General features: G+C 36.6%; 1 protein-coding gene across 1 annotated transcript in view; it reads left to right on the forward strand.

Moving 5' to 3' along the window:
* Positions 1-25873, forward strand: part of Col6a5 (collagen type VI alpha 5 chain) — a 137993-nt gene that overhangs the window by 98291 nt on the left and 13829 nt on the right. Inside the window, exons 34-37 of the mRNA XM_005326998.5 lie at positions 2960-3053; positions 3596-4255; positions 7165-7252; positions 15347-15555. Coding sequence (XP_005327055.2) covers positions 2960-3053; positions 3596-4255; positions 7165-7252; positions 15347-15555 — 1051 coding nt within the window. The remainder of the gene's footprint in view (positions 1-2959; positions 3054-3595; positions 4256-7164; positions 7253-15346; positions 15556-25873) is intronic.

Genomic DNA, 25873 nt, shown 5'->3' on the forward strand with positions numbered 1-25873 from the left:
ACATTAAACATTTTTTCATAAGCTTATTGGCTATTTTGATTGTCCCGCAGAACTACCACCTCACATTTCTTGTATCACTTATGTTTTATGTTATTTCTTTTGACAATTCTAAAGTATTCCAAAATACTTCACCTTGCCTTTTTTTTTAAAAAAATCTCCATACTCTAAATGGAATTTAGACTCGCAATGTCCCACTGATGTTCTAGAAAATTCTAAAAATAAAATGATTAAAGTGTTAGTAGATTAAATCTTTATAAATCTTTCCTGGCTCCCCATGTAGCAACTTTTTTTAGGAAAGAAAACAATGTCTACATTTGCTGTCTCCAGTGCTTCTCCTTACACTCTCTCTTGAACTAAGCCTAGTAGTGTTTTCATCCCTACTAATCTCCCCAAACTGCTCTTGTCAAAGCCAACTGTGATCTCTCTGTTCCTGCACCCAGAGGCTGGTTCCAAGTCCGAAGCTCATTGACTTATTAGCAGTACGTGACATCATTGTTCATCCCACCCTTCTCTTCTTGGAAACATTTTCCTCTCATTCATTTTCCTGGTTTTTCTCATACCTCATTAGTTTCCCCTTCTTGGTCTAGTTTTCTGACACCTTTTCATTTTCCTGACTTTGAAATGTTGGAGTTCCCAAAGTTGATTCCTCAGCCCTCTTCCCTATCTGCTCTTGGTCTCTTGAAGTCACCCACACTCATGGCTTTAAATACCCTCAATAGTAGAAATTCATATTTCCCATCCACACTATGATCCTGAACTCTAGATTGACATATACAGCAGCCTTCTCAGCACTTGCATGCCTAGTGGATATTTTAAACTTACCAAGTCCAACATGAAACTGGATTTGCCCCCAATACTTGCTCCATATTCAGCATCTCAATTTAAAAAAAAAATTGCATTCTTCCACTTTCAGCTATCTATAAAAGATTATTTGAGACAAATATCTCAAACAATCTTTTCTTACATCCTTATCCAACATCCTTAATTTTATATATTTGTATATATTCAAATCCTTAACTTCAGTATAGGTAAATGTGTATATATATGTACATATACATGGTGTGTGTCTATATTAAAGTGTATATATGCACATACACTTGAGTATATTGGTATTCATTAGTAAATACCTAGTATTTAGTACTCATATAAATACCAGTATTAAGTAATAATGTAATATTATGAATTATAATATTAATAGTATTACATAATTAATTATTAATTAATATTATTAATGAAGTTATATATCCTGATTCCGGCCACTTCCTAGCACCTACACTTTCAATACCTTGATGCAAACACCCATCATCTCTTGCCTGGACTTTGCAATCACTTTTTCATTAGTGTCTTCACACCTAGTTTTGCTCTGCCACAATCTGTCTCAATACAGCAGCCAGAACAATCCTGCTAAACCCAGGACACTAGATGGTTCCTTTGCTCAAAATATCCCAGTGCCTCCTCATTTCTGAGTTAAAGCTAAGACCTCTACAAGGACCAGCATTTTGAACTCTAAGTGGTCTTCCCCCCGGTCCTCTTCTAATCTCTCTGACTTCACTTTCTCCTTTTCTTGCTCTCACTTTCTCCATCCCTGACATAGTCCTTGGCACTGACTGCAACTGAGCCAGGCACACTCCCTGCTTCCCAGGAGCCTTCCTAGGACTGTTTTCTGTGTCCCAAATTCTCTTCTCCTGGATATGACTGCTTCACCGCCTTTGAAATTTACCTAAACGTCACTTTCCCAGTGAATTCTATTTAAATGTCACTTCAACATCTCTCATTCCTATTACTCTGCTTTTTTTCCTATAAATATTATTACCTTCCAGCATATGAGGTAATGTAACTCCCCCGGGTAGAATGTAGAGTGGAGATTTCATCTGGAATTTCTATATCCCCAGCCAATGTACCTATAACACTGTAGGCGTTCAATAAGCACTTGGCTCACCCCAATAAATTTCCTTGGTTTACAAAGTTGGCATTTAGTCTTTGCATGTGGGACCAATGGGGCCAAATACAAAATAACGCCCCCAAGATCCAATTTCATAAAAGTAGAGAGTAGGAAGGTAGTAACAACTTTCTAACTGTAAGGCCAGAAACTTATAAAAATGTTGTAATGCTCAGAATTTTATGTAAAGAAAAGGTATGGCTTTCTGACCCTTTAATTTTCTGAGGGACAAAGAAAACAAGAACAAATGTTTGTGTGGATTGAGAGCTACCCTCATTACCACCTGGGAGTGATGGATTACTTCCATTGTGATAAAAGTATTTTTCTTTCCTGGGGCCTCACACAAAGTAAATGTCCCCCCCCCAAACACATATTGACTCACTGAATGATTGAATTAATGCTCTATATTGCCCATTTCAGTGAGCATAAAGACAAAAACATTAATCAAGAAACAGATGAAATCAGTGTACGACCTAGAATATTAAGAAAACAGTGTGTCTATTGCCTTGAAATAGACTTTTAATTGGAATCTGTGATTGAAAAGTTCCACTTGACATCTTCTAGATAGTGGAGTAGGAATAGTTGGCATCACTACTTAGAGAAGCCAAAGAAAACTTGAGAATGTAAGATATCTGGAGAGCCCAATTTCAGAAGCTAGTGTGTAATCAGAAGAATGCAAAAATTCAGTCCAGAATTGAAGGTACAGGAGTAAGAGATTTAGATTTCCCCCTGCCCTGATGAACCTAAATCTGGTCAGGTTATCTTGGGGCGGCTTTTCTTTATCATAAAATAAGGATGTTGATACCTGTTCTGTGCATGCTTTTGAGGGGTTATGTTTAGGATAAAAGGGAGATGTGCATGCATGTTCGGGCATGTGAAGATGTACTGACTGAATAAAGCAAAGGATTATAATGCAAGATGATAGTGATTAATTGGGTGTTTTTCAAAGTGAGTACATAATGGTTCCTTGTAATGATTAAAAAAATGGGTAAATAAGCATTTATTTCCTTTTCTATGCAGTTCGACAACACAGGGACATTTCAGGTGATTCCAGTTCCTCCCGATGGAGACTATGAACCGTTGGAAAGGCTGCGTCTCTGCACACTTTGCTATGGTAAGACCAATGAAAAGAATCTACTGTGTTGAAAGCTTAAATGACTTCTGGGTGGATTACTGAATATGGTTATGTCAGATTTCTATTTTTTGATTATAGGGTCTATTTTCAATTTTTGCAGTTTTAGAAAACACCATATGTCAGGATTTCAATCCCTGTAGTGTTTGGAATTTCCAGAGAATGTGAAAATTGGTTTAGAAAATTATCCCAATTGATGTAGCCCTTCTGGGAGACAATTTGGTTCCTATTAATCCAAAGCCTCTAAATGATTAAAATATTTCCTAAATAGGTTTAGACAGGGATTGTGAACTTCAAGTTGCTACCTAAATCTGCTTCCAACACAGACCCCAAGTTGCCTGCTAATGGCCACAGAAACATTGGATGTTGACAACTCTTTATTAGTTTAAATGATGTGAAATTGAAGATGTATGGATCAGATGATTAACTCTTGGTAATTAGTCACTGAATCCCTTGACAAAGATCTCAAACAAGTATCTTGTACCAACATCCCATCAATGATGCATCTCTCTGTGTGTTTTCAGATAAATGCTTTCCAAATACTTGTGCCGAAGAGATTTTCTTACCTGGAAATTCCTACATGGATGTAGCCTTCCTCTTAGACAATTCTCAACATATAGCAAATGATGATTTTAAGGCCGTGAAAACCTTGTTGAGCTCAGCCATCGACAACTTTGACATTGCTTCCAACCCTTTAGTCTCAGACTCTGGGGACAGGATTGCCTTGTTGAGCTATTCTCCTTGGGATGGTTCCAGAAGAAAAATGGGGACAATAAAAGTAGAATTTGAGTTTACAACTTATGACAGCCAAGTCCTAATAAAGAGCCACATCCAGACTTCCCTCCAACAGCTAAATGGGGAAGCCACCCTTGGTCATGCCCTACAATGGGCCACGGAAAATCTCTTCCCAGGAACACCCAACTCACGCAAACACAAGGTCATCTTTGTGATCTCAGCTGGTGAAAATCATGAGAGAAAGGAGTATGTGAAGAAGATGGCTTTGAGAGCCAAGTGTCAAGGCTATGTCATTTTTGTGATTTCTCTGGGCCCTGCGCATAAGGACAACATAGAAGAATTAGCCAGCTACCCACTGGATCACCATCTGATACAGCTTGGGAGAATGCATAAACCAGATCTGAATTATGTGGTGAAGTTCTTAAAGCCATTTGTGTACTCGGTCAGACGTAAGTCATGGTTTGGTTGTTTTCCTTTGTTTTAATAAGCTAGTATTTGTTCCTAGTATGGATAACTTAATGGTATCCTTCTGTCTACAGCTAATCCATATATATGAATTCGATGATGAGATGGGGGCAGGAGTGGGTCATATTCTGCTTATATTCTGTTGATGACTCTGGTAATACAATGGTGAGAACTTTTCCATAATAGCGTGTCTCTTAGCTAAAATCAGACCAGTAGAAAGTACGTTCTCATTTTAGACACATAGAAAAAAAGAAAAAAAAATGTTTACTTAAAATCAGAGAAATGTGACACTCTCTTGGATATTTTCATGGAGTCATGGATCAGCCAATCATCAAAAGCCTCCTTTAATTTACTAGTTTCCTGGATAAGGAGAAAATATTATAAACTTCTCAATATTCTACATCCTGCAGATTAACTTCAGGAGAGGTTTCCTGAGTCATACTTGTTCAACTTAAAGAAGTTCCAGCAGTTCTTAGATAGTTCCACTTGCTATACATGTTTTATTTACAACTTTGGCATACCCTGGAGTCCTGTGAGGGGAAGTAAAGTGCTCCTCTCAAAGTCTAAACATACAAATCACATAGAAATTCTGTTAAAAATGCAAGTTCTGATTCAGTATGTCTAAGATGGAGCTTGAGATTCTGCATCACCGGCAGATTCCTGAGTGATGTCAATGCTGCTGGTTCAAGGACCACACTTTGAGTAGCATGACTTTAAGTCAGTTTTCTATAGTGTTGCCCATTGAATGGGTACCAGCCCACAAATTGAAGAAATAAATACAGAAATTCAGGATAAGCATCTAGAAACTTTTAAAACAATTTGACATGGATTGCTGTAGCCTGCAAGTGCATTGATCAATGGACTGGTCTCATTGAAAAGGAATTAGAGCAAAAATATCAATCTTCCAAGAATTAGAAATAAAATACCTGTCCTCTACCACAAATGAGTTGAGAAAGCCTTCTCTTAGAGATATAGTTCTCAAAATGTGAGTTGGTTATTTTTTTCCCCAGGAGACATCTGGAAATGTCTGGAAACATTTTTAAATTATCACAACTTAGGAGTGCTATTACCATCAAATAGATAGAGGTTAAGGATGATGCTAAACATCCTACAGTTCACAGGACAGACCCCCCTCCCACACACCAATAAGAAGTAACTCAGCCCCAAATGTTAGTAGCATTATATGTGAGAACCCTTTCTCATTGTCTGCTTTCCATTACTGTAATGAAATATCGGAGGTAATTAACTTATAAAGAGCAAAGAATTATGATTCTGAAGTTTCTAATCCAACGTCAAGTGGCTCCATTGTTTTGGGACTCTAGCAAGGATAGCACATCATGGGAAGTATATGGTGGAGCAAACACGCTTACATCATAAGACAGGAAGCAAGAGAGCCAAGAAAGGACCAAGTGCCACAATCCCCTTTGAAGGCACACCCTCAATGACCTGAGGACCTCTCACTAGTCCCTACCTTCTAAAGATACATTGCAGCTCCAATATCCCCACCCTGGGGAGCAAGCCTCTATCTCAGGAACCTTTGGGGGACATTCATCTAAACCATAACACTGCCCTCTAGAGGATGCCACAGAATGGGAGCTGAGCCTGTTCTTTCTAGGAAGCTGAACAGAATCCCTATCACTTACCAATCCCAACCACTCCACAATTTAAAATGCTGCATTATTTCCTTGAAACTGAGGTGGTCCTCAGTTGTATGATATAAAGAGGAAGAAAAAAAACATGGGCTTCCATTAAATTTTGATACCAACTCTCCTTTTAAAAGCATTTTTAAATTTTATAGTAATTGAAATTTCTTTTAGATATATATATTACCATCTATCATTCCTATACATGCATGAAAAGGAACTATGTGTAAAATAGACTGGTTATGGCATTCCTAAAACTTCTTCTCATTCAGAATTTGCCTCTATTAAAAGTAAAAAATTCAAAATTCAGATTTTTTATTGATGCACCAAGTCATTGATAGGACAGCTCCATCACATTCCTGTCTTACCAACAACAAACATCAGATGCCATTGACCAGAAGACACATTGTCATTTTAGACAAATAGAAAAAAGAAAAAAAAGTTCACTTAGAATCAGAGAAATATGACACTCTCTGAGATATTTTCATGGAGTCATGGATCAGCCAATGATCAAAAGCTTCCTTTAATTTACTATTTTTTTGGATAAGGAGAAAATATCATAAACTTCTCAATATTCTACATCCTGCAGATCAACTTCAGGACAAATATAATGGAACATATTAATTAGGCCAATAAGCTTTTATATAACAGGAAAGATTTTAGCTTACTGGCCTAATTATATTTATATTATTAAACTTGTATTTAAATTGATTATTTATTAATTTATATTTAGCTTACTGGCCTGTTATATGTTCAAGTGGCTGTTAATTGACTAATAGGTGTATTTTAGTTTCCCTAAAACAGAAAAGATTTCCTCATAGGAAATCAGTGTTCACTGATGCAGAGGAACAGAAATAGCATCATGTAATAAAATGTGATCTTTCCTAGATTTGATCCAGTAGCCTAAGTCTGAGAGGAAAAGCTTTGCACAATCAGAATAGAATGTCCCTTAGATTTTGTTCACCTGGGTTTGTGGAAAGCATGGGTCTTTGCATGATGATTAACCCTCAAATGAACAACTAGAGATCTTTCTCCGTGATCTTAGTAATTCTTTAGCTGCTAAAACATTCTGAAATCACATTTTGAGTGCTATTTCTTATTGTTCCTATTTTCTGTTTTCACTGCCAGCCAAACTCTGTTGTGACATGTTAACATTTATTGCTCCAAGAGGATGCCCGTTGGGATCCTCTTTACCTAGCAAACCCAATTACTAGTTTAAAAATCTAACTATAACTTTGTTCTCTCACCAGGAGGATTCAATCAGTACCCACCACCAATGCTGGAGGATGCCTGCAGGCTCATCAGATTGGAGGGGGATGGTCAAAACAGCGGTTTCCAGTGAGTTGGAAAGCTGTTATAGTTACAAGTGGCTGTTAATTGACTGATGGGTGAATTTCTGGCTGCTGGCAGGTTATTAGACTGAGGAAACCAGCAAGATCTCTGAAGTAAAGGCTCTTCATATATATACTCCCTTGTCGATAGCAGAAGTTACATATGGACCATGTTTTCTGGTTTGATGTTCTTATGAACTTTATTACAATCTTACCTTTGACACATTTGTGGTTTCCTCGGGAATTCCCGTACGGAAATTTACCCCAGAATAGAACCCATAATTTATTGTGAACTCATCCCAACCTCACTTCCTAGTTCTCCCCATCCTGAAGCTCTGGGTTCTGGCTGTATTCCCCTCTTTTTCTACCTGGTATGAACTAAGCGTTTTCATGTCACTGGTCTCTGTTCAACTGCTGGGGACCCTGTTCCTTCCCGCGAAACCATACCCATCTTTCATGGCTCAGATTGAAGCTGTCTCCTCTTTGAAACTGATCTTTACTCCCAATCAAAATCCACAGACCTCTTTTGTACCTTTTTATACTTCTTCCAAGGTACTTATGATGTTTTCCCCAATATCTAACCTTGTTAAAGCCTGGGGCTGCATATGATGTTTTGTTCCATCCCCAAAATATTGCATTAAAAACTTCACAACATAATTGCATGTGTAGATAATTTTACTTAACATTAGGTCCTAAATGAAAAATAAATAATTACTCTGTGTGATTTTTTTTTTGGTACCAGAAATTGAACCCAGGAATGCTTAACCACTGAGCCACATCCCCAATCTTTTTTTTATATTTTATTTAGAGATAGAGTCTCACCGAGTTGCTTAGGCCCTTGCTAAGTTGCTGAGGCTGGCTTTGAACTCAGGATTCTCCTGCCTCAGCCTCCTAAGTAGGCCTGCGCCCCTGCATCTGGCAATCTGTGTGAATCTTGACTCTCAAATTGGGTGAGAGTGACCAATCTTGGTTGCTCTTTGCTTGTTAGGTACTTCTCTAAGTTTGAATCCCTGTGAGAAACCTTGTGGAAATCCAGGTCTAGGCCCATAATTACCATCTCCTCTTAGATTACAATTAAGCAAACAAGCTTCTCAGAAGTCCTCTTAGATACCTCTAGAAGCAAAATGGCAAGGATCCCCCACCATCTGTGCAAGCTCACATTCCTCTAACAGCCAACTTCATGTACTTGGTAGTTGAATAGGAAAGCATCCAGCAGCCAGCACTCTCTGAAGAACAGTATTGCCCTAATGTCATGTAAAAGCAGGGTTTTCCAAACCTGGGTAAATCATACATTCATTGAAAAGAAACCAATCCTCACAGGACTGCAGACAAAAATATTATGTTGTTTAAACGTGCAAACATAAATCTTGCAATAAATACTATATGCTTAGTTCTTATGTAGCTATTAAGCCCAAACAAGTGTACACATCAAATCCAAAATCAGTAAGACAAAAATTTTCAACCCTAATTTTTATGTCATAGGTAAATCTGCTTTGCTAAAACTAACAGAAATTAAAAAAATTCAGTATATTTTTTATAAATATGTAAAATATGGTACATGCTGCTGTGGTGTGTCTATGATGGCTATCCTTACACAATGAATCCTTTTCTTATCACTTATGCTCACCTGCATTAACTGTAAAATTACCCACACAGTGTGTTGTGATGTCATTTGATTTTTGCTTGGTGTAAATGTATCATTCATATATGTCTGACTCCTTTTTTTTTCTTTCCTCATTAATCCCCCGTGGTTAAAGTACTACTTCTGGGTCCCAAATGCGAGTATCAAATATAAATGCAACATGGACATTGAAATTACATAAAATCACATGATCAAGAACAAAATGTTTTATTATATAAAAAGTTTTGTTTTATCATCTAAACAGAAACATTCTCAAATTATAATGGAGAACTCTTAAACCACCAAGAATATAAATGTCTTCACCATTTTAAGAGCCACTGATATCAACAAAATATCTTTAAATACTCTCACTCCTCTCAAAGAAGTGCTTGGTAAATTAAATAACTATTTTCTATGGTGATTGGTATCAATTGAGACATAAGAAGGTTGTTCCAGATATATGGTTGAATTTCTCATTATTTATCTGTAATTCTGTGCAAATCAGACCAGGCTTATCCCAAGAAATAGTTTATAGGTCATAAGCAGATATGGGAAAAAGAAAGATAATGAGAAAATTTTTGTGATTTTTTTTAAGTGTATAGCAAATCTATTATTTGAAATGAACTTAAACATTTATTTTTGATTTGTCATTGTCTTAATTTTCTATTTTTTTCATTTTTTAAAATTTTGTTATATATGACAGCAGAATGCATTACAATTCATATTACACATATAGAGCACAATTTTTCATGTCTCTGGTTATACACAAAGTAGAGTCACACCATTCGTGTCTTCATACATGTACTTAGGGTAATGATGTCCTTCTCATTTCACTGTCTTTCCTACCCCCATGCCCCCTCCCTTTACCTCCCTCCACTTTTCCCCATGTAGAGTTCATCTAATCCTCCCATCCCCCCCCCCCCCCCCCCCGCTGCAACATTATGAATCAGCAGCCTTAAATCAGAGAAAACATTCGGCATTTGGTTTTTTGCTCCCAAAATATAGGCTCTCTATTCACCTCACTGATTATGTCTTTTGGGGAGAAGAAGCTTTTTAGTTTGAATCCATCCCATTTATTGATTCCTGATATTAATTCTTGCACTATAGGAGTCTTATTATGGAAGTTGGGGCCTAATCCAAAATGATGGAGATTTGGACCTATTTTTTCTTCTAATAGATGTGGTGTCTCTAGTTTAATTCCTAGGTTCTTTATCCACTTTGAGTTGAGTTTTTTACATGGTGAGAGATAGGGATTTAATTTCATTTTGTTGCATATGGATTTCCAGTTTTCCCAGCACCATTTGTTGAAGAGGCTATCTTTTCTCTAATGTATGTTTTTGGCGCCTTTGTCTAATATAAGATAACTGTAGTTAGGTGGGTTTGTCTGTGTGTCCTCCTGTTCCATTGGTCTATAGGTCTATTTTGGTGCCAATATCATGCTGTTTTTGTTACTATTGCTCTAGTATGGTTTCAGGTGTGGTATAGTGATGCTACCTGCTTCACTCTTCTTGCTAAGGATTGCTTTAGCTATTCTAGGTCTCTTATTTTTCCAGATGAATTTCATGGCTGCTTTTTCTATTTCTGTGAGGAATGCCATTTGGATTTTGATTGAAATTGCATTAAATCTGTATAGTGCTTTGGTAGTTTGGTCATTTTGATAATGTTAATTCTTCCTATCTAAGAATAAGGTAGATCTTTCCATCTTCTAAGGTCTTCTTGAATTTCTTTCTTTATCATTTGGTAGTTTTTGTTGTAGAGGTCTTTACCTCTTTTGTTAGGTTGATACCCAAGTATTTTATTTTTTTTGAGGCTATTATAAATGAAGTAGTTTTCCTGGTTTCCCTTTCAGAGGATATGTCACTGATATACAGAAATCCTTTGATTTATAGGTGTTGATTTTGTATCCTGCTACTTTGCTCAATTCACTTACTAGTTCCAGAAGTTTTCTGGTAGAATTTTTTGTGTCTTCTAGATATAGAATCATATCATTGGCAAATAGTGCTAATTTGAGTTTTTCATTACCTATCTGTATCATTTAATTTCTTTATAATTGATCTGGCCAGTGTTTCAAGAACTATGTTAATTAGAAGTGGTGAAAGAGGGCATCTCTGTCTTTTTCCAGTTTTTAGAGGGAATGCTTTCATTTTTTTTCCATAAAGAATGATGTTGGCTTTGGCTTAGCATAGGTAGCTTTTACAATGTTGAGATATGTTCCTGTTTTCCGTAGTTTTTCTAGTGTTTTGAACATGAAGGGGGTGCTGTATTTTGTTGAATGCTTTTTCTGCATCTATTGAGATGATCATATGCTTCTTTGTCTATTAATGTGATGAATTATGTGTATTAATTTTCATATGTTGAATTAGCCTGGCATCCCTGGGATGAACCCCATTTGATTGTGGTGCACTATCTTTATAATACGTTTTGTATGCAGTTTGCCAGAATTTTATGAGAATTTTTGCATCTATGTTCATTAGAGATATTGATCTGAAGTTTTCTTTCTTTGATGTGTCTTTACCTGGTTTTGGAATCAGGGTGATATTGGTCTCATAGAATGAGTTTGGAAGTGGCCCCTCTTTTTCTATTTCCTGAAATAAATTGAAGAATATTGGTGTTAGTTCTTCTTTAAAGGTCTTCTAGAACTCAGCTGTGTATCTATCCAGTCCTGGCTTTTCTTGGTTGATAGGTTTCTATGGCATCTTCTATTTCATCACTGGAAATTTATCTGTTTTAATTGTATATATCATCGTGATTCAATTTGGGCAAATCATATGACTCTAGAAATTTGTTGATGCCTTCAATAGTTTCTATTTTATTGGAGTATAAGTTTTCAAAATAATTTCTAATTATCTTCTGTATATTTGTAGTGTCTGTTTTGATATTTTTTTTCCTATCATGTATGTAAGTAATTTGAGTTTTCTCTCTCCTTCTCTTTGTTAGCATGGCTAAGGGTGTATCAATTTTATTTACTTTATCAAAGAATCAACTTTTTGTTTAGTCATTTTTTTCAATTGTTTCAATTTCATTAATTTCTTATTTTAATTATTTCCTGTTTTCTACTGCTTTTGGTGTTGATTTATTCTTTTTCTAGGGCTTTGAGATGTAATGTTAGGTCATTTATTTGTTGACTTTTTCTTCTTCTAAGGAATGAACTCCATGCAATGAACTTTTCTCAGTACTGCCTTCATAGTGTCTCAGAGATTTTGATATGTTGTATCAGTGTTCTCATTTACCTCTAAGAATTTTTTAATCTACTCCTTGATGTCTTTTGCAGTCCATTGTTCATTCAGTAGCATGTTATTTAGTCTCCAGGTATTGGAGTACTTTTATTTTCTATTTTATCATTGATTTCTAATTTCATTCAATTATGAACTGATAGAATACAGGGTAGTATCTCTACTTTTTTATATTTGCTAAGAGTTGCTTTGTGGCATAATATTATGGACTGTTTTAGAAAAGGATCCATGTGCTTCTGAGAAGAAAGTGAATTTGCTTATTGAAAGATGAAATATTCTATATATGTCAGTTAAGTCTAAGTTATTGATTGTATTATTGAGTCCTAGTTTCTTTGTTCAGCTTTTGTTTGGGCGATCTATCCAGTGGTGAAAAATGTGTGTTAAAGTCACTCAGAATTATTGTGTTGTGGTCTATTTGACTCTTGAACTTGAGAAGACTTTGTTTAATGAATGTAGATGCTCCATTGTTTGGGGCATATATATTCACTATTGTTATGTCTTGTTGATGTATTGTTCCCTTAAGCGGTATAAAATATCCTTCTTCATCCCTTTTGATTAACTTTAGCTTGAAGTCTATTTGATAGTAGAATGGAAACCTCTGCTTGCTTCTGCAGTCCATGGGAGTGGTATGATTTTTCATACCACTTTCACTACAGTCTGTGGATGTCTTTTCCTAAGAGATAAGTCTCTTGAAAGCAGCATACTGTTGGGTCTTTTTTTTTTTTTAATTCAATCTTCTAGTCTATGTCTTTTGATTGGTGAGTTTAAACCATTAACATTCAGGGTTATTATTGAACATGATTTGTATTCCCAGTCATTTTTGTTTATTTTTGATGTTAACTTTATTTGGTTTCTCCTTTGATTAGATTTTCCTTTAGTGTGATACCTTCCTTTGCTGATTTTCATTGTTGTTTTTCAATTCCTCTTCATGGAATAATTTGCCGAGGATGTTCTGTAGTGCAGGCTTTCTAGATGTAAATTCTTTTAAAATTTTGTTTATCTGGAAGGTTTTTATTTCATCATGAAATCTAAAGCTTAATTTTGATGAATATAAGATTCTTGGTTGGCATTCATTTTCTTTCAGAGCTTGGTATATGCTGTTTCATGATCTCTTGGCTTTGAGGTTCTGGGTTGAAAAATCTGCTGAAATATGAATTGGTCTCCCCCATATGTAATCTGATTCCTCTCTCGTGGCCTTTATGATCCTATCCTTATTCTGTATGCTAGGCATTTTCATTATAATGTGCCTTGGGGTAGATCTGTTGTACTTATATACATCTGGTGTCCTGTAAGCCTTTTATATTTGATTTTCAAATTCATTCTTCATGTTTGGGAAATTTTCGGATATTGTCTCATTGAAGAGATTGTGTATTCCTTTGGTTTGTAACTCTGTGGCTTCTTCTATCCCAATAACTCTTAGATTTGGTCTTTTGATGCTATCCCATACTTCTTGAATGCTCTCCTCATGGTTCCTTACCATCTTCACTGTGTGGTTAACTTTATTTTGCAGATTATATACTTTGTCTTCATTATCAAATGTTCTGTCTTCCATGTGATCTAGTCTGTTGGTGATGCTTTCTATTGAGTTTTTTAAATTTGGTTTATTATTTCCTTCATTTTAAGGATTTCTGATTTTTTTCAGAATATATCTCTTTCTTTAATTTTCTTCTTTATTATTATTTTTATTTATATATGACAGTGGAATGCATTACAATTCTTATTCCACATACAGAGCATGATTTTTCATAACTCTGATTGTATACAAAGTATATTCAATTCATGTCTTTATACATGTACTTTGGATAATAATGTCCATCACATCAGGGCCTTGTACATTCGAGGCAAGCATTCTACCAAGTGAGCTATACCCCTATCTCTTTCTTGATGTAATCTTTTGCTACCTGTATTTGTTCCCTTATCTCTTTGTTGGTGTGATCAATACATGCCTATATTCGCTCCCTTATCTGTTTATTGGTGTCATCAATGATTGCCTATATTTGCTCTTTTATCTCTTTGTTGAAGTGATCAATTTTTGCCTATATTTGCTCATTTAGGTCATTGTTTAATTTACAAATTATTTTAATTATGAACATTCTGAGCTCCTTCTCTGACACTTCATCAATTGCACTGTTCATGGGTTCTGTTGTTGTAGTATCCTGGTTTGTTTGGGGCACTTTCATCCCTTGTTTTTTTCATTTTGTCGATGTGATTTCCTTTCTTGTAGTGTGGATCTGAGGTATTACAGTTTCTACCCTATAATGTTGTAGTATCTGTGCAGGTTATGTGTACCTCACCTTGGTGTTGGGCTTCCAGACCCTGCCGGTGTCCAGGATGGATGCTACTGCAACTATAGGAGGTGGCAGCAATAGCAGGAGATAAGTCAAGATAGCAATGGAGGTGCCCCAAGATGGATGCAACGTCTTTAGGAGATGGGACTGAAAGCGTGGGCCTTACACTGTCTTTGGGATGCCTCCTCCAAGATGCAGCTGCTTCTAGGCCCTGTCTGTTGTCTGAAGGTAGAGGCTACTGCATGGGGGAGATTATGGGGATGGCTGCAGTGTCTCAAGATGGAAGTGGGTTAGACCTGGGCTCCCAGGTGGTGGGGAAGGGGGGCAGACACAAGCTTATCCTGACCTGGTTCCTGTGCAGGTCAGCCAGGGGGGTCTGGGCTAGGCCTGAATTCTAGTGGGTGTCTGTCCGTGGCTGGATGGACCCAGGCCTACCCTGGGTGCTGGCTCCCTCATAGGTCAGTGAGGCGGGTCTGGGCAGAGCCTGACTCCAGCAGGTGTCTGCCAGTGGGCGGAGGCCGTCCTAGACCCAGCCCGAAATCTAGTGGGTGTCTGCCAGTGATGGGATGGACTCGAACCTATCTTGGGCCCCAAGCTCCCGCACAGGTCAGCGAGGCAGATCTGGCTGAACTTAGACTTTTAAAAATGTTTTTACTGGTGCCATTATAATTATACATCAAGACTGGGACTCTTTGTGACATATTTTTACATGCACACAACATAATCTGCTCAATTTTCTTTCCCTGGTGCTTCTCCTTTCTCTCCCTTATCCCCTCCCCAGATTCCCTTTCCTTTACGATGAGCTTAAATTTTTACTACACAATTGCTTTTCATTTCAGAAATAATTAAAGTAATTAAAGAACTATATTACATTGTAGGAATGTCTCATTTGCATTCTCTAAAGTTATCCAGACTCACCTAAAACTTGCTGCTTCTTCTTTTTTTTTTTTTCTATCTAGATTTACTGCTGAGCTACATAAGGTCTCTTCAGACAAGAACAGCCTCATGGGCCAGGAATTAAGTGCTGGGAGAGACTCATCTTTTGTGTTGGAGGACGATGGAGGTGACCATTTGGTTTACATTCCAAGTAAAATATTAGAGCCACAAAAATTAGTGGTTAACTATGAAAAAGATCAGGTATCTGCAGAACCTACAAGTTTTACTTCTGGTAAGGAAATTTTAAAAGTTGGGAAATTTTAAATGCCCTGAATCCTCATATTTTAGTACTAGTAGAGAATCAAATCAATTAAGGCTGGTATCTAAAGCAACTATTTTTTTCAAATTCAAGATGGTGACTATAACGTCTGTGTTCATTAAAATTGAAGTAAATGATGACAGGCACCACTAGGAAGATTGTTGATAAAAGTACTCAGTAATGTCCTTGGTTTTTTCAGCAACTTAAGATTTCTCTAGAAGCTATGATCTAGAAGGTTGCTACAATATAGAAGGAGGCAATGTAGAGAATATCAGAACAAAGGAAGGGTTAAAATGACTTTTTAAAAGTTAACCTGACTAGTCTCTCAGAATTTGTGATTACATGAGAAAGTACAAGTTTAAATTTTGATATACCCAAAATGATGAAGAAAAAACTCTACCACTCCTTACTCTCTACATTTTGTTGGGAAAGCAGTGACTGTTGTCAGAATTTAATAGTTTCAAATAAATCTGATATATAAGATTATATCTCTATTGTTGTTAAAAGTGTAAAATTCCAAACAGATTATTCAGCCACTCAACCTATGCATCTGGAATTGCTCAATGATTTTTTCATTCTCATATGGAGATATAGCGTAAACAAAAGAATTCAGTGTTTGTTCTTTGTCATGAATGTTGTTAATTTTGGCTGTTTATTTTAATGATAAGGAAATTATAATACCCTTCCAGGCACAGGTATTTATGATGGTTTGGTCTATAAAGAAGAATGAAAGGCGTTCTGACAGTGTTAGGATAGCAAATTGTTATTTGTGATAGCTTCGTTAGAGGCAAGCATTCAAGCATATGAATTGTTTCAGGAAAGATACATATGACTGGTGGAGGCAGATAACTCCTCTTTGAAGCCGTCATTATGTGTCATTGTTCAGTAGTAAATGAAAAGCTTTTCAATCAGTTTTCCAGATGTCTGAGAATCAAAACATTTGTAGCCAGTGTAAGGTCCAATTCTGGTGAAGAAATAATTGTCCATGGCTCTGACAAGGGGAAAAAAGTGTAAATCTACCCTACCCAACTTCTCCTGCAATGGGTTTTGAAGTATGCTGGGAGTTCCCTGGAAGATTACGTCAGGTTGGGATGGCCTGGAAACAGAATGTCTCAGACCTAAGGATAATGTGTTTATTTTTATCCTTCAAAATAAATCTGAATCTTAAATCGTGTTTTCTAGGGATTTTGTGCTTTCTTTTTCTTTCTTTTAAAATTATGTTTGGCCAGTTATCAAAAACTGTTGAGAATTTTCTGCATAGTGTGTTAATCCTTTTGGAGAGTAAACTGTTGTTCAGATACTCTTTTTAGTTAATGAGAGATGAGCTTTGATAAGTTCCAGATGTATTGCACAAATAAAAGATTGATAACTTTCATAAGCACTTCCATATGCTCTCTTTATTACTCATTTATAATATAATTCTTATAAGGTGATGGTTGATCTTTTTGCTTTTGAATGGAGAGAGTCTCGGGGAGAGTCAGCAATCTTAGCCATTGAAGAAATTTAGAGTTCCCAGCATCCTGTGGGCTGGTGGTTAGTTGTGTAGACCCCCTTTCACCAGAAATTCAGTCACGGACTCTCTCCCTACCTCTGCTTTTCCTGCTTCCTCCCACCTGCTCTGATTTGCTTTGAGTTCATCTTCAATTCCATCACCTTATCAGGCCCTCTCCATTCCTTGGAGAATCCCAAGGGCAACCTGAATAGAATAATCTAGAAGTTCATCATAAACAGATTTCTAATCCCACCTTCTTACTTAGGAGTGTGAATAGGAAGGAGAAAGCTACAAGTTCTATAGCCACCATAGGTGATTTTTGTATACCCTCAGCTTTGTCCTCAGCTCTGTCTGTGGTTCTCAAAGTGTGGTCCCTACCCTGGCAGTTGTGGTATCACCTGGGAACCCACTAGAAAGGCACAGTCTTAACACTCATCTCAGACCTACTGCATCAGAAATTCTGTGCATGGGGCTCAGCAATGTTTTACCAGTATTGCAAGTGATTCTGATGTAAGCTAAAGAACCACTCATGTCCTATCACTTTGATGTGCCAAATTTGGTTTGTGTTTTCAATGAAACTGAAAGCAACTGGGTATCTAGTATCACAGGAAAGAAGTGAGAATTCGTATTTCCAAAGGATTCCTGTTAAACAAGGTTACAATTTTATTTTACTCATCCAAGAACATCTATGCAATATCTATATATCAAAAACTTTTAAGATCCACTAGAGAGATTATCTTAGAGATTCTAGCAGGCATTTTGACCATGATATCTGTAATATAAAAATACCTTGCAAAATTCAGCTCCATCCAATTACTTAACCAATGGAATGGACTTTGTTCTTTGGAAATATGTAAAAAGAATGGATAGTTTAATTATTTTTAAAAATTTTTAAATTTGTTTTAATTAGTTATACATGACAGTACAATGATCTTGACATATCATACATTTGAATCAGATGGGGTATAATTTCTCATTTTTTCTGAGTGTACAGGTTGCAGAATCATGGATAGTTTAATTCTAAATAAATTGCAACTCTTGACCCAGTGATGAGGCTGGCACATTCATCAAAGATACTACATTAACCAATGTTTAAGATACCGTGAGTCTATTTGTAAGATTAAAGGGCAGGATAATGTTTAGTAAAAAATGTTAAATACCAACCCAAACTCAGCCTAAATTTTGTTCCTAGTTTTTAGCAGTCCAGATCTTAGGATATCTTCAACTGATGTTCTTTTCTATAAATTCATTAAGAAATGAAAAGCAACATGTCTCCCTTCAGACTAGGCTGGAGTTGCACTCAAGAATTTAGAAGGGGACTGTGGATGGGGCTTAGTGATACAGCATTTGCCTAGTGTGCTCATGGCCCCAGAATTGATACCCAGTACCACAAACGAAAACCAAACCCCAAACAAACCTTGAGGGGATTTGCATGGGTTTTGCTTTCTTTCTTTCTTTTTCTACTTTAAGCTTATTCTGAACTATAGGTAAACTTTTTTTTTAATCAATACTTTTTCTGATTTTGAATCAATCAATTTAGATAATAGATCTGGAAGGGTATTTAGTAATCTTCTGGTACAAACTCACCTGGGAACAATTCTACGTTCTCTCACCCCAGGAGGCATATTGTAATGTCTGGAAACATTTTTAATTGTCATAATTGGAAGGTGCAACTTGCATCTAGTAGGTGGAAGCCTCAGATGCTGCTTAATGTCTCATCATTCCAAGGACAGTCCTCACAACAAACAATTACCAGGCCAAACTATCAATAGTGGAAGAATCCTGGTTTACGAGAAAGCTCATGCCTGCAAGGTCAAGGGACAGATTGCACTATACAGGCACAGCACCTCTCTGTCCACTGTTCCCTAGTGATACCACCAGGACCTTGCCAATGCTTTTTAAAAAATTATAAAGTAACATCAAGCCATACAAAATTTGAATACAAAGTCTCAAGCGATTTAGCCTATTGAGCTGTTTGTAGTGTGGAATATGTTCTTTGGCTTTCCACAGGCATATTGTTTTTTCATAGTTTGATTCAATTGCATATCTTGCTTTTCACATAATATGTCATAACATTTTCCATATTGCTGTAAACCTCATACTGACTTTTCTAAATGTCCTCATGATGTTCCTTTGAATGAATGAATATACTTAACCATTTACTCTTTTTGAACACATAGTTTGCTTCCAATTTTTGCTGTCATATATTAAACTTGAATATATATATCTTTACTCCAGCTAAATTTAAATCTGAATTGGAATTAAGCAACTGCAAAATTGCCTTCTGAGTCATCCATAAAATATTAACTGATGCTCTACTTTCATATCAGTTTGTTTTTACCTATTTTTTGTTTTTGTTTTTTTTGTTTGTTTTTACCTATTTTTCTTAGTTGTCAACGGACCTTTATTTTTTGTTTATATGTGGTGCTAAGAATCAAACCCAGGGCCTCACACAAGCTAGGCAAGCGATCTACCACTGAGCCACAACCTCAGCCCCCATATCAGTCCACTTTCTAAAGAAGAAATCATTAGAAGATTTGTGGTCATATTTGAATTTTAATGACATGTTTCATAAAGTCTTTAAGAAATTTCAACCATCTTGGTGCTCTTTGATAAATAAATTGAGTCTCCTCTTCATTTTCAATCGTACATCGAAGTTGTTGCGTTTACTTCTTCTTGGGAATTTAATGTAAATGTCATCATTTTCATTATTATCGTTTTAGTTGTCTTTAGAAAGTTTCACATGTGGACGAGACTATTGTAAACAGAGAGTTCAGAGTATGTGGACTATCGGAATTCAAATGTGTGCTTTTGAATGTTGCTTCTCTATAACTTGTGCAACCATTTGTTGCAACTAATAAAACAATGTTTTATAGAATTGGTGACATTTTTTAATGTAGTTTCCTTTTTAATGGAATAAGAGTTGGAAATCTGAAGTAGTAATTAGATGGCCATGGTGCTGGTGGTAATAAAAATACCAGTGCAGGTCACGGTAGTAGTGAAGTCACTGGTGATAAAGATGTTTGCTGTTAATGGTGGGTGGTGATGATAGTACTGCTGGTGGAGATGTCAGTGATGGAGATAGAAGGGTGAGAGTTGTGTGGTGGTGATGTTGGTAGTGAGAGGGTGATAGTGATGGCAGTGGTGTGCAGGTGGTTATGGTGAAGAGGGTACAGGTATGAAGGAGGGTGATAATGATGGTGGTAGTGGTGGTGATGGTTAGTTGTGATGGACGTGGTAGCCCTCAACAAAGTCTTACTATAAGAAAGGACTCTGCATGAATTTTCCCATGATTATCCAGACATTCTTTCATGTGACAAATGTATATTTAACTCTCATTCTGAGCTAAAGCCTGAGCTGGACTCTTTCGAAGAGTTAGATTAAAACCAAACAATGGAGACATAGATCCTGTCTTAAAGAAGCTCACAGTCTGACAGCTGTGCAGGAAAAGTGCCTAATAGGAGTCAGAAAGTATTCAGTTCAACAAAAAATTCAAATGGAATGATTAGGAGGCCAATGTTTCTACCATTAACTCTCCCGGGAGCTGGGGTTGTGGCTCAGAGGTAGAGTACCTGCCTGACATGCATGGTACTAGGAACATGCACTAGGTTTGTTCTTCAGCACCACATAAATAGGTAAAATAAAGGTATTGTGTCCATCTACAACTAAAAACTTTAAAAGTTTTTTTTTTTTTTTTAAAAAGAATAACTCTCAGGGTTCCGGTTGTAGCTCAGGGGTAGTACGCTTGCCTAGCATGTGTGAGGCGCTGGGTTTGATTTTCAGCACTGCATAAAAATAAGTAAATAAAATTTTTAAAAAGTATTGTGTCCATCTACAACTAAAAATATATTTACAAAAAAGAAAAACTCTCAAAGCATTGCATACATTGTGTGACTTGACCACTGAACAATGCATGAGAAATAACAGTAACCACAGAAACGGCTGCTTATCGAGTTCAGTCATGGACCAGACACCATGTAAACATTTTGTGTACATGATTCCATTTCCTCATTAACATATTATTGTTATATTATTTACTATTCCACTGTACAGATAAGGACACTCATGTGATATATATATATATATGTGTGTGTGTGTGTGTGTGTGTGTGTGTGTGTGTGTGTATGCGCACGCTTTACACACACATATATATCACTATACACACACATATATCTTTATTTAATCTTTACAAAAATCTATTATTATCATTCAATTTTACAGATGAGGACAGGATTCAAACCAATGGCCATCTGCACACACACAAAAACTGACTTAACTATGTTTGCCTGTTGCTTGGTGATGGCACCTTCTGCATTTACAGATGAGGAAATGTACCCAATTGCCAACTTTGGAAATATGTTAAATTATATCTTTACTGGGAAGAGTTATTTTAAAATAATTTTGATGGCATAATTTTAGTATCTAAAAATTTAAAATAACCTGTTTATAAACTCCTGCAGAGGCATGGAACACAGAACAGCTCCATTAAAATAAAAGTGCCAGATGCAGGTGGCTGGGGAGTAATGGCTCTGCAGACATGCAGCACTTTTTCTCAGTGTGCTAGTATCTTTCAGCAGCATACTTAGATTTCTAAGATTTTTCTATTGTTTCAGAGCATGGAACGGTCCACAAGACTTGTTCTTGTCATCTAAGAGCCACCTGGAAAAGTTCAGGCCCTCAAAAGACATTTATTCTGTCTTTGGGGAAAAGGATAAAACCTATTTTAAACAATGTGCATTCAGGAGAAAAGGGGAAGAGGATCTCATACAGCAAAATAGGAAGATTTTAAATGTCTGTATTTCTCTTTGGCATAAAATCAATGATATACCGTCAGATACACACACCTGTCCCTGCCTCCTTGCCAGCCCAGCCTGAGAGCTTGACCAGTGACCTCATCAGACAGAAGGGAGGGGACCTTTGTTGGCAGTGTTAAATGAAGGGGTATGTAAAGTACTGCCAACTCCTCTGAAGATAAGCATGCATAAACAGAACAGAATTATCTTTCTCATTTCTGAGAACATGTGTGTGCATGTGTGTATGTTTGTGTGTGTGTGTGTGTGTGTGTTTGTGCGTGCGTAAGTTATACCATTGACTTTGCTTTTTTTTTTTCTCATGGAAACTGCAGACTCTATTATCTTGGGAAGTATTTTTTAGATATCCAAGATTTTTTTCTATTTGTTTTCTCTTAATTAAATTTGTGGTATATGTAGGGTAGGTTAGGCACCGTGAAAATTAATTTTCTCAAAACCCTTGTAAGGTTGTAGTTTATTATTAAGGTGTTTTGGATAGTAAAACTGATGCATGAGGAAGACTTAGGCTCACAGAGTTGATACTGAGCAGAGATAGGACTCAGACTCCAAAGGTTTTGTTCACAACTATTGCTCTACAATGCTTAGAGAAGAAGAGGAATCAAATTTTATTTAATTTAAATAATTGCTTACTTTTAGAAGAAAACGATCTCTAGTGGCTTCAGTCAGAAGAATATCAATTGACTGAAAATCGAGTTCTTTAAATCAGGCCTGTGAGTACTTAGTGAGCCGGTTAACATGTGCCCTGATGTTTCTGCTCCATCCTCATACCCAATGGCTCATTCTTCTGAAAGACAAAGCTGGGTTCAAACCTTAACATTTCTTAGCCAACTCATTTACACTCTCCAAACCTCAGCTTTCTCATTTGTAAAATGAGAATTATGGTTATTTTAGCCTCCCAGATTCAACAAAAGAATATGTGTGTGGAATTGAGCCCAAGACCTGAAAAAAAAACTGAATTAAGTACTCAGAAAGCAGAAATGCAGAGAGAAAGCCTGGAAAACCACATGAGAAGTCATCATGTAAAATATTAACTTGAAAAATATCAGCTGTAGTTTGTGTGGATGGAATCTTATACATTGCACATGTGGTTTGCCTCAGGAGAAAATGTGGCTAATTTTGGCTCCCAGACAAATTGCAAGACAGACCCATGGATAACTCACACATGGGTTCAGATTTCCCACAAAGTCCGTAAAGGGAGCATAGCAGCCTCACAGCACACTCAATCCCAATCCAAATGACTCAGGTCCTTTAAACTTTCCTTCACTATCTAAATTTCCTTTCCATGCCCAGTTCTCCATAAAGTTGAAAGGAGTGTACTTGGCATTGTGGCTTAAATCCTTGGCCAATGTTAGGCTGATCTCTGGGGGGTGCTTCCCTGGAAATCCAGCCAGATCCTTCATTCTGTCCAAGTCTTGTCCATAATACAGAGAGCCAGCTCTTCCTCCTCTGCCATTCCAAGGAAATTCTTCCACAGAACTGAAGGCGGAAATTTGGCTCAGTTGACATTTCTAGAGAATACACAGCACTGCTGTGAGGTCTGAGTGTATTATATTCACGCTTCTGCCAGGTTTTCTTGAAGGAAAACACTTCTGAAGTTCCCATCCTTTTAAGTAAAATGAATTTAGATTCAAAATAGAATAATCACACCTTTCAAAATTTCTGAGTTTTCAAGGCACAATCATCTACATTTAGCTTCACTGATTCTCATGCTGGTTCTATAATGTAAGGAGGAAACCTATTTTTAGAGATCTTTGTAGATGAAATATACCTCTTGAAAATTGTTTTGTTGGGTACTTTAAGAAAGAATTGAAATTTTGCTCATTTATAAAAAGAAAACTGAAAAAAGTAGTCATTTTTCTGATGTGGGCATGTATGAAAAAAATATTTCACAGCCATAGTAAGTCAATTCTTCTTATATCAGAACATATATGAAGGGGCAGGGGATATAGCTCAGTTGGTAGAGTGCTTGCCTTGCATGCATAAGACCCTGGGTTCAATCCCTAGCAACACTACCCCTACTCACATGCACAAAACTTATGTAAAATTTTCCCCCCTATTTTTTACAAAGCATGTTGGTTGACCTTCTTAAAGAAACGGAAATATCACAGTGAAAAACAGACATCTTGGTGGCAGAGCAGAAATGGTTAGTCAAGTCCAAAAGGCAGAAATGTTAATTTAATTGATCTTTGTGATTCCTAACACACTATGACTGAGAATTCTAGAGATGTTTTTGGTGGTGATGCACATTATATAGTGTACACAGCAAAGAAGAACACAAGCCATGTACTTTTTTTTTTTTTTTGTATTTAGTAGTTTAATCAGTGACCTACATCTGCATCAGAAATTCTAGGAAGAGTTTAACACTGGGTTTTCTGGAGAGGACAGGGAGGCCCATAAATTTCAAAACATGCTTGTAAAATGCAAAATCCTGTTCAATTCTATAAATGCATTAATGAAGGAAGAATCTGGTGCATAAAGACCAGTTCTTAGTCCTTTGGGAGAAGGAGGAGAACATGAAGCATCTCAAACAAAATGGTTAATTTTCACTTAGTAGAACTGCCCAAGATGAAATTAAAACAAAACAAAACAACAAACAAACAAAAACTAGACTTGCCTCTCAATTGAAATAACCAACTGGGAAAAAATATAGATGAAACAATAGTTTCTAAGACACTGGCAATTGAGAAATGAAAACCAGTGGTTCTGAGAGATGGGAAAAAAAATGAGGTGAATTCTACCACTGCTCCAATTTACTGCCTTGAGAGAGTTTCCAGGTCATGGTGCAGAAATGAGGAGTACAGGTGGAGCCCACTGCATTCCCAGAGCTGAGGAGGCACAGCTGGGAGTCCAATGAGATTAAGGGGCTAAATTGCACACAGAGTCTCTGGAGATCTGCAGGTGGTCTCCCTGGATTGTTCAGCTGAACTCTGATAGCATGAGCACATGAGGAAATCACTTGAGCCTGGGGAAAGACCCACTTGCAAGGCATATAATGCCAATCACTCACACAGGGCCAGCAACAGTGCCTTTCCCATCTGCAAGCCTGGAAAAGCCCCAAATCCATAGAGTATTGAAAGAAAACCTCAGAAAGGCTTTGCCTCAAAATTTATTTATGTCTTGCCCTAAATTAAACACTGCTCCAAACTTGCTTAACAAATCACAACAGCAAGACCCAAAAGGATCTTGCAGCTTAACTTTCTCTGAAAAAGGCAGATGAATGCTTATGAGAATCCATATGTGTCCCACACCTAAGGAACATCGCAACATCTGGCACAGAAAGGTGCATAGACATGGCCCATAAAGCATAATGTAATCCCCCAAGCCAAATGAGAACTGACATAAATGTTAACATTAGCAGGAAAATAATATTAAGACAGTTATTATGCATATTCCATGTTACAAAGTCAAGTATAAACATGGAAGATACAAAAAAAAGAATTATATAGAATTTGTAAAGATGAAAACTGTGAAGTCTAGGATGAATAGTACCCGGGGTGGGAGATAAATGACAGGTTAGATTTGGCAAAAGAAAAAGAGTGAATTCAAAAATGTAGAAATAAAAATGATCCAAAATGAAACACAGGGGAAAAAAGATTAAAAATACAATGAAGATCTGTGAGTTTCAATATTCTTTCCAGTAATTGATAGAAAAAGCAGAGAAAAGAAATCAGCAGAATATAGTAGATTTGAACAACACCGTCAGCTAATGTGACCTATTTAACATTATAGAACACTCTGTCCAACAGCAGAATACACATTTTTTTCAAGTGCACATTACACATTTGTCAAAATAGACCATGTTGTGGGCCATAAAATAAAGCTCAAGATTTTAAAAGATTCAAGTCATTATATTGTATATTCTCTGATCAAAATAGGACTAAATTAAAAATCAACAACAGAAGTATCTTTGAAAAAGATCCTCCAAGTATTTGGAAACTAAATAAAGTACTTTTAAACAATCCATGGTCAAAGAAGAAATCAAAAGGGA

This window comes from Ictidomys tridecemlineatus, chromosome 3 (genome assembly GCF_052094955.1).
Source record: "Ictidomys tridecemlineatus isolate mIctTri1 chromosome 3, mIctTri1.hap1, whole genome shotgun sequence".
NCBI classification, from domain to species: Eukaryota; Metazoa; Chordata; class Mammalia; order Rodentia; family Sciuridae; genus Ictidomys; species Ictidomys tridecemlineatus.